The 9,827-nt window shown below is 39.6% G+C and overlaps 1 protein-coding gene across 3 annotated transcripts; it reads left to right on the top strand.

The window, feature by feature from the left end:
* The first annotated feature begins 322 nt into the window (after window positions 1-322).
* On the top strand, window positions 323-9,813 carry strada (STE20 related adaptor alpha). 3 transcript variants are annotated; one of them, XM_085404584.1, is made up of 13 exons: window positions 323-482; window positions 1,116-1,179; window positions 1,644-1,701; window positions 3,943-3,971; window positions 5,973-6,075; window positions 6,807-6,928; window positions 7,121-7,229; window positions 7,367-7,490; window positions 7,592-7,763; window positions 7,916-8,020; window positions 8,228-8,481; window positions 8,598-8,640; window positions 8,810-9,813. In XM_085404584.1, the coding sequence occupies exons 2-13, from the start codon at window positions 1,168-1,170 to the stop codon at window positions 8,963-8,965; spliced, it is 1,287 nt and encodes a 428-aa protein (XP_085260710.1). In that variant the 5' UTR covers window positions 323-482; window positions 1,116-1,167; the 3' UTR covers window positions 8,966-9,813. The 3 variants fall into 3 exon arrangements, with proteins under 3 accessions (XP_085260710.1, XP_085260711.1, XP_085260713.1); XM_085404587.1 differs by lacking the exon at window positions 3,943-3,971 and having other exon boundaries at window positions 465-482; XM_085404585.1 differs by lacking the exons at window positions 1,644-1,701; window positions 3,943-3,971.
* The last annotated feature ends 14 nt before the right edge of the window (window positions 9,814-9,827 follow it).

The following is a 9,827-nucleotide window of genomic DNA, read 5'->3' as shown; positions in this document are numbered from 1 at the left end:
GAGAGGTTGTTTGCGTCGTAGCAGTTGGACAATAACAGCACTTGGACATGATTTATCTGCACCAAATGTTAGCGTTAGCTCAAGGCCGCAGTAAGGCCGAGGAGGTGTGCGACGTTAGGATCGAAACTTTGCCGTGAACGAGGCCCTTTCACACCCAAGCGCAGCACAGAGCTTCATTTTTTTTCATTAGCCGAAAGCATCGATCCTTTGTAGTGCTAAACGGTAGGGAGTATTTATTTACCTGTTTCTTTTTTCCAATAAAAGCGCCTCTGTTTTCACTAGTCCCCCACGGTGCTTGCGTCAACCGTGTGCGCGAGGTTTCTTTTTGCGCATTTCGTCATTCGCTAGCGACACGGCGCGCAACCCATAAAGCTTAGTAGAGAGCTATCAAAAACATCCTGCCGGAGAGGATGGTGCGCCAAATAAGTTAGTCTAAGACGGTATCACATCAACAAGGCATTTCTGCTCCGAGCATTATACGGGTGAGTTATCGAGGTGTTAAAATAATGGCGTTTCTGACTAAAACAGGTTGATGTCGCCGTTTTAGCTAACTATGCCACCCTGTGTCCTCCATCATAGCAACATTAGCGAGTACCCCCCCCAATAATAACAATAATATTATTGTGGTACTAGTGAATGATTTCTTTATTTTCTTTCGCTTTATTCACGCTTCTCCTTCTTCTCCTTTTTTGTTGTTGCTGACAGTCGCTCAGCAAATCTGTTTGCGTAGCCATCATCAATACTGAAACGTAAACTCCGACCGCTTCTAAGCTTAAAATGACAAGAAAAGAGATGTCATGCGTCAAACCAATAGTTACTTCTACAGGTCATTTAGCTGGTTGTTTTATTTTTCTATACAAGGTTTAGTAAGCGCTTTAATGAACTGCGATAACTTGTAAGCGAAATGAAAACGAGGAAAGACTGGTTTTGCTTGTTTGGCGACGTACCAAAGCATTAGACATGTTATTGTCTACAACTTGTGTTAAATTTCACATTTATTCTGTGAAATAATTGTAATATGTATTGATTATATTTAATTTAATTAACCACTACTACAGCTGAGTGAGGCTAGACCGCTACATACATTTTTTTTTCTTTCTTTCTTGTTTCCACAGTTATTCCCTTTATCTGTTTTCGGCATCAAATGTAACACACTTGAGAGGATCGATGTCTTTTCTTGTAAGTATTTGGTCAAATTCTTCTAAATTCTTGTATTGTCTTGCAGGGCTGGTATCATGAGGATTGATTCTTAAGCCAGACCATGCCTTATGTCTAATTGTATGCTTTTATTCATTATGCCCACTGAAGATTGCCACTGTACCAAGAGAAGGATTAATCCCTTTAAGGGATTCATCATTAGTGTATTCATGTTTTTTAAAGTTAACACATCAAAGAAACACTTTGCCTTTCGATCCAGCACTGCTTATAGATATACAAGACTGGACTAAATTGCTAAATGTGTTTGAAACAGAGCTTTGCACAACTTTCTCTTGCACAATATTAAAGAAACTTCTACAGCTGCACCTTACTAAATTAACCAACTTTATTCAGCAACATTAAATGTGCCTATATTTATGTGTAACCTTTCCTTATTCTTGCTTGCATTTCTCTCCTTTTTTCCATTAACTCTCTGTGTATGTCAGCGTTGGGTATCTGAGAAATTGAGTGTGGAGAGCCTGCGGGATTTGGAGTTGTTTGGAGGTGAGACTCAAAGCCAAATTTATTTTTAACCATAGGGTTCACCTTTCACAAACCACTGACCATTCAACAGCACCAACAGAAAACAACTTTCAGTTTTCACTGAAGCTTTGCTCCAGTTGAGTATTTACTTTGCTGTGAATTTCACAATTATGAAAGCTTTCCATCCCCTAATCATCTGTCAGCAGCGTTCTTAACTTATTGTTTCATTTTACAAGGGAACATTATCACAGGATGGCACTCACAACTGATGTCATGTGGGCTTGCCACGCTTCTTCTGAAGTTGTATTTGGTATTAAAAGTTCTTATTTTTGACTATTAAATATTTTATTTCACAAGTAATTAAATGCGACTTTATCCTTTTAATGAATTAAGTTGCAGCTGACCACATGTACTGTACACCATTAACATAAATGGTCATTAAAAATGGGATACACAGTAGATACATATGTGAAACAATGCAGATCATTTAAACATGTGGTTACAAACAAAGATAAAACATACCTAAAAGAAAAAAAAATAGTGCAGTCCTAGGAATGTCTAAGAGGCAGAACTCTCAGAGTCCCACGCCTCTAGTAGAGGACCCGAGTTTGAGGAGCACATACCATGCCTCGGGGGTGAGAGGGAGATTTATTTATTTAAATAGGAAGAGGGTACAATAGTATTAAAACAAGGATGGGAATTAAAATGCTTTTGTCTTGATTATTTTGGTTCCCTTAGATTCCTGATCTGGGGGAAAAAATAAAAAAATTCACGAGGTTTCAGCATTGGTGCAACTCTGAGTGTGAAAACAGGGTGGAAATAAAGCAAAAAAACAACAAGGAAAAAACAAGAAAGGCATGCATGTGACTGAACTGTGCAAAAGGTCCACAGCCATTAGTTTGGTGTAATTGTTTTGCAGTGCTCAGCTGACAGAAAAGTATGCAAGCATTGATAAAAACTGATCTGAGGTCTGAGACATAGAGTTAAGGTAAATGGACAATCTGCAGCTATTTCTTAGTCCCCACCTTCAGTGACTGCAGTTCATGCATTAATTCATTAATGACTGCACCTTAAGGCTACAAGAAACTCTTTAGTGAGGTGTAGAGGGACTGTTGCAATGAGGGTGCTCCAGGTTTTGCAGGGTTCACAGCACTACAATGTCACATACATAATTTAATGTAATTGGTTACTGAAGAAACATCCATATTGTTGTAAAGCCTACATAGTATGGCGTCTCAGTTAATTGGGCTCCAAGGAGTCTAGTGTTAAACTCATTACACAGCCTTAGCAAGGGATGTCTGTGTCTCTCACTTTGTCTTACTTCTTCCCAGCTGACAAGTCATTTAACTCTGAGCAGCTTATTTAAGGTTAGATTTGGAATAGTTCCACGTGCATACAAGGAACATTTATGCAACTTAAAAAAAAATAAATAAATAAATCTTGATATTGGCAACAGAGTTGCTTTGCTAATGTGTTTAGAGTTGTAATGATTTGCTAACTCTTGTTTCTGATATTCTATATAGTTTTTACCCCTCAGCCATAAAGGGCTGATGGGGTATTGTTGTCACCCTGCCAGGTGGGTGATGTCGACACATTTTGTAAATGCAATAACTGAAGAACAAAGCGACGTACAATTTTCAAATTGACACCATATGTATAGCTACCAAAAAATCTTGAAGAAGTTCATATCTGTGTGACCTAGACCTTAAGGTCAGAGGTCAAGTTTTCTGAAAATCCTGTGAATGCAAAGCTCATCTTTGGGCTGTCAGACTCCTCAATAATTAGTATTATAATTGTGATATTCTTGTTATTTTTGTCAAGTGTTTGTTTTTAATAAGAAGTTGTACAGTATTTGTCTCATTTTCATTTCAATGCATGCAGATCATTGCTCAGAGCTGCATTTGGATCAAGTATTTAATTTCTGTTTTGGCTGTGTTCATGATGGTTAAAATAACATCTGGGAAGAGCCTGATGGGTTTAGTGAGATTGTTTTGTTTTATTTTTTAAATTTGTGTTTTTTAAGAACGAATGAAGCCTTTAAAACAGATAATTCTGTGTGGGTGGTCACCAAGGACAAAGATGCTGAATTAGACAAATCATGTGAAACCAGCAAAGCTCATTTATCAAATTTTGGGTCATGCAGCAAACCCTTACTTCCAGAGGCTGTGTTAACCAGTTCAAAAGCTTCTCTAAACACAGATCCTTCTCTTGTTTTGTTTGTGTACATGTTTTTATGTCATTGATGTGGTTTTTCTACCCCAGAGCAAGCTCAGGGAGTCTCTCGCAGGAAAGTAAGTGTGGTACTCCTGCCACTGCATCACCCCATGTGCCTTTTGTGTATGTGCGTGCATGCATGTATATGTATGTGCGCACACAGAATAAGCAGAATCCACTACCCCCTCAAGGCTTTGCACATTTATATATGCATGACTTTGCAGTTCATGACACACACTGTACATGCTTGTAGCATAGAAAGCCCTTTTCACCTCACTCACAAGGGCTTCTGTTTTGTGGTTTATAGACAAGCATACCTACAGCTTATTTGAAATAGTCTGAGTCCTTTGGTGTGCTGCTGTTTACATGTTGGCCTTCAGGCAGCTGCTGTTTTGGATTTTGATGGGTTTTTGTAGCCGTACTAAAAGTCTTGAGTAACATTAAAAAGATATTGTATGTTTTCACACTTCCTGTGTGAGGTGACGGCCCCTATGTTGAGTTGGTGGTGAGCTGAAAGTGTCACACTTTGATGTCTGCGACCGTGTGTCCCTGCAGTTTGTTAATGGATGGAGTTCCATGTGTTGAGCTTTTGCAATGCATGGTAACCCTTTCTAAATCTGATCACAGTGGCAGCGTCTAGTGTACCCCATGTGATTAGATGACATTTGCCGACACTCCCTTAAGCGATGGCTACCAAAGCATGTTTGACTTTGCTGTCATGCCAGTTTTAATGTGTATTTAATTTAAACTACATAAAGATAATTTCTTGTGGCTTGGTTTACACAAGAAACAACTCTTAGTTTTATCTGTGAGGATATTTTCGGAGTTGTGTGTTCCTGATCTTGATCTTGAAGCCATCTCCAGCCTGTAAGAGTCAATTATGATCAAAGAAGGGTGCTGTTCTAATTTTGCCTGTCTCTTACTGCTGGTCACCATGGAGACAGTCCAAATATTCATACATCTTGCTGCCATTTGCCTCCACAGCTTGACTGCAGTCTGTCCATTTCCATCATTTTAACAGAAGTAAACTGATGGAATTCAGGAGTCCTCACTTTCAAAAATATAAGCTGTTCTCTACATGTTATGTAAAAGGTTTTAAGCTTAACTTCTGTTTTTGTTATTGGAGAATTAGTTCATAGCATAGATGGTTTAAAAGATGGCACAGTTACCATGAAGTCTCGTTCCGAGGCTTTGAAATGAGCATTTACACTATTAGCGTCTTGGTTGCAAAACAAACAAACAAACAAACAAAAAAATGCAATCAGATGTAATGGAGAGGGGCAGATCTGACTTTGAAACTGCTTGCTTATCGGTTCGTGACTTGTAATTGACAAGTTATTAGCACACGAGCGTTCACACATGGCTTTCAGATAGGGCAGGGGTGTCAAACTCAAATACACAGTGGGCCAAAATTCAAAACTGGAACAAAGTCGCGGGCTAACGTTAATATTTATTGGAAAAAAAATCTTCCTCCAGATATAAGAATGAATCTTTTCTTATGGACTCAAATAAGTTTTGCTGGAAAACTGAATATGGAACAAGCAAAGCTTAATACTAAACAATATATATATTAGCTGTATAATACCAGTAGGCCATCTCTAATAGTATTTTGGTATGGCTTCGTGGGCCAAATGTAATTAGGCTTCGGGCCAGAGTTTGACACCTATGAGATAGGGATTAAGACCCTTCACAATTGGCCTGGAAGCTACATCCATGTTTTTACACTGTGTTGTTCAGAGGAGTAACCATATACAACTGATGCACTGTAATTCTCTGGAGCAATTAAAATTGCGTATATGTCCTTAGGAATTATTGAGGTATTCTGATTAAGTGGAGCTCTGGTCATTATTTTAATGATTAGACTTATAGTTTGCCCAGTTTGTGTTGCTAATTTTCTCTAATTCCACTAGTGCTATGGGTCATGCTAACATAGTCTCATCTCTAGTGATCTTCTAACAGCTATCACACATAAGACTAAGTCTCCAGCTGTCACTCACAAACCCTTTTGGTTCAGTGCTATGACCACTGAGGTTCATGCCAGAACTGATCTTCGTTCACTGTTTCCTTTTCTCCTCCAGGCCAATGAGGACAGTCAGGAGAGTCTGACCTCGTTCCCTCGTCGAGACACTATGGGCAGTTTCCTTCCTGACAGCAGCTCTTATGAGCTCCTTGCTGTTATTGGTAAGTAAAATCAAAGACATGCCTCAACTTAATTCAGTTTTTGTTGGCAGTAACAGATTTGTTTTGCCTGCACTGGCTAAAGAACAGTTTCTTGTGATGTTTTTTTTTTTCTTCATAAAACTAGATCACCTAGGGTTTTTCCTGACTCCTAATGCACCTTTTAAGCACAGCTGGCCTCCATATAGTTAAGGTAGTAGCTTTGGGTGACCTTCATTAATGTCGTTCTTGTTATTTCTGGACATTTGTTAAACAAAATGTATTGATGCTTGAGTAAAGAACACTCAACTTAAAAATAGTTATATATAAACAAGTGGTCAAAGGAACAATAAGCTTTTTCTATAGCAATAAGTCTATCAACTGTTCATTTAAAATTTTTATCACTGCTCTTTTTTTCAGTATTGATCAGAATTTAATCAAATGTACACACACCGTGGTCACCTTCCTGTGAATTATGATAGCTCATGAGCTGGATCTGCTACTATATCAGTAGTTTAGAGTCCTGGTGGTTTTTCCTTCCTTTTAAACTAAAGATGAATGTAATGAATTGTTTTAAGTGTAGCTAAATGTGTTGTTTTGGTTTTTTTACTATTAAAGGTAGTATTTGGATTGTAAATAAAAAGTATTGTTAAGTTGTGTGTGTTTAGCATTTAACAACATACAACAACATAAATATTCAAACAAACAGAACTGGAGGATGACTTTGTCTCAGTGATTTGAATATTGTCTTGTAGGTCGGGGCTTGGACAATTTAATGACTGTTAACCTGGCTCGATATAGACCCACTGGGGAGCATGTGGCCATCCGACGGATTGACTTGGAGTCATGTACTAATGACATGGTTACCTACCTGCAGGTTTGAATCGCTCAATGCCTTCAGTGTGCATGACTTGACTCTTATGTCACCCTCCTCCCCATATTTCATTTTAGTGCTTTATTGAGAATTTATCTGTTTGCCAGCCTCGTAGTCTATTGCATTTTATGTAATCTTCTCCTCCCCATCTTTCGCTCTGACATAATAAGATGTAGTTTCCTTTCTGTCTCACAGGGTGAACTACATGTGTCAAAGTTGTTTCACCACCCCAGTATTCTACCATACAAGAGCGTCTTTATAGCTGAAAATGAATTATGGGTCATCACACCTTTCATGGCTTATGGTAAGAAATCCAATTTCTTACCTTATTGCTGTTTCTCATACGTTATGCAACTAAATTTATGTTAACAATTCATGAAGCGGCCTCTGCTAATGTCGGAGAGCTTTCTAATCACGATCATCTGTTTTTGAATCTTGCAGGGTCAGCCAGAGATCTCATCTGCACACATTTTACAGATGGTATGAGTGAGCTGACTATAGCATACATTTTGCTAGGCATGCTCAAAGCTCTTGAATACATCCATCATATGGGATATGTGCACCGGTAAGACAAGCATGTGGTTTAATGTATATTACCCTGTCATTAAAATACAATCATTCACACCTGATACGATATTGATTATCTTAAATGTTTTGGTTATGCAGGAGTGTGAAGGCCAGCCACGTTTTGATCTCTGCAGATGGACAAGTGTGCATGTCAGGTCTGCGGAGCATCTTTAGCCTCATTCGACATGGCCAAAGGGCCAAAGTGGTCCACGACTTCCCCCAGTATAGCGTTAACGTGCTGCCGTGGCTTAGTCCCGAAGTGCTGCAACAGGTACTACATTTTTCAACACTGTGAATGCTGTTCTGCGGTCAATGTTAGAGGCTGCAGAACTATAGTTTTCATGCTACATGCACAACGAAAATGAGAAGAGGGGTACAGATGAAACTGACAGTTTCTATTTGATTTTTTTTTTTTTTTTGAAGAATCTCCAGGGCTATGACTCTCGATCAGACATCTACAGCCTCGGGATCACAGCCTGTGAACTAGCCAATGGACACGTTCCCTTCAAAGACATGCCAGCTACACAGGTAAGCAGAGATGTGTCAACGGCCTAAATAGTCTCCTATGTTACATTTTGACTGTAGAAAGTAATTTAATGGTAAACAACAATATTGGTGTTATTTTCATTTTGATCTAAACTGAAGATTAGGGGCAAAGCTGAACACTAAAACCACAAACTCTTAAGGTGTGCAAGAAGGTCATTGGGTTAAACTAATACTAGCTCATTTCCACAGATGCTACTGGAGAAGCTAAACGGGACAGTGCCATGCTTGCTGGATACCACAACTATACCACCAGAGGAGCTGTCCATGAAGCCTTCCCGTTCTGGTGCTGACTCTGGGATCTGTGAGGGTCCAGGACCGGGAGGAGTCCGAAACTCCAACGGTGAACCCTCGTCATCGTCAGGAGGACACCCATACAACCGGACGTTCTCCCCACAGTTCCACGCCTTTGTTGAGCTGTGTCTACAGCGAGACCCAGAAAAAAGGTTGGGGAAACTCTCCCTGCATATTTAAAGTATATATGCGATAAATGCACTGCAACTGCTTTTAGGAATGTGTTATGACTGGGACACTAACTGTTTTCCCAATTGCATTTCTTCAGACCATCTGCAACCAGTCTTGTTGGCCATCCCTTCTTCAAACAGGTGTGCAAGATATCGAATTAATTATAACATTTTCACTTGTGTACATGTATCAGTATATAGTATTTAAAGTGTTAGACAATTGTGGGAGAGTTAGAATATTTAAATTTGGTAAATAAGATATGAATTGGTCGTGTTTCAGTTTGTTCTCTAAATCTTTTTGTTTTCTTAGATCAAACGGCGACCTTCAGAGGCCCTACCTGAGCTGTTGCGGCCCGTGTCGCCTATCACCAGCTTTGAAAGCTCCCAGCCTCAGGACTCACCTTCTGGACTTGCCAGTCTGGAGTCCGGTCTCAGCCACCTGGAAGTAGATGACTGGGACTTCTGACAGTGGAGGATTTGGCGGGAAGATGTTCATATGAGAAACTCTCTGAGCAGATGGGACAAGATTAGTTTTTGTTATGGCCCCTATGTATATAATACTAAAAGGAGTGGCTGTTCTCAGACCCAGGTTACAAACCAGCAGCCATCCTGCCTCTTTTGACATCTCTCACGCTTTTGTTCTTTAGATATGCACAAACTCTTGCACTGCACTGATTGCCTATTTGTCTCTCTCTCACACACACACACCTACACCTGTTTACAGATTGTACTCTTACATTACAAGCCCCCTGGAGCTAAAACAAAACAGGACTCTCACTTCCTCATGCTAGTGTTGAGGTCAGAGAGTCTGTGTTTGTAGCCTAAAGAGTCTCACAAAACAAACTGGTTTGAAGCTGCTACTAAATATTCAGAGGGGACACTCTACCTCGTGTGAGAACAGGGCTGCTTGATGCGGCCCATATGCTCAGTGAGGCCATAATGGCGCACAGCAGTCCTCACAGCTGACTCAGTTAGTCTTCTGCACCAGATGGAAGGTTTTGCGTTTACCCGGAGGGTCAATTAAATTAACAGCATGTAAACACATTTCTTAGCTCTACTTGTGTTACAGTGTAAACTACATTTCATGTTTCAGGCAACTGTTCTGTTGCACAGAGGTTAAGATTAACGTGTTAGTTTAACCATCAAAGCATAGACGTATGTATTTGCTTGAACTTACTCTGGGTATTAACTCATGTCAAAAATGAATGTTTTATTGGTGCTTGTTTTGTCTGCATGTATATTTGAAAGTGAGGGCAAAGCAATGTGTTGCAAAACTCAAACTGGACTTTTAACAATAAACGTGGTTGACGTTAATTTTTTATTTTGAT

This window comes from Rhamphochromis longiceps, linkage group LG4 (genome assembly GCF_057381845.1).
Source record: "Rhamphochromis longiceps isolate RC_006_pf linkage group LG4, R_longiceps_female_GT1.1, whole genome shotgun sequence".
NCBI classification, from domain to species: domain Eukaryota; kingdom Metazoa; phylum Chordata; class Actinopteri; order Cichliformes; family Cichlidae; genus Rhamphochromis; species Rhamphochromis longiceps.
The sequence above is the reverse complement of the archived record's forward strand: the minus strand, read 5'-3'. Positions and strand labels throughout refer to the sequence as shown.

Excerpts from the sequence above, each read along its gene's own strand:
- strada (XM_085404584.1), top strand. Across the intron at positions 1,702-3,942 it reads GGATTTGGAGTTGTTTGGAG|AGCAAGCTCAGGGAGTCTCT; the intron begins GTGAGACTCAAA and ends TTTCTACCCCAG. Across the intron at positions 8,482-8,597 it reads CAGCGAGACCCAGAAAAAAG|ACCATCTGCAACCAGTCTTG; the intron begins GTTGGGGAAACT and ends GCATTTCTTCAG.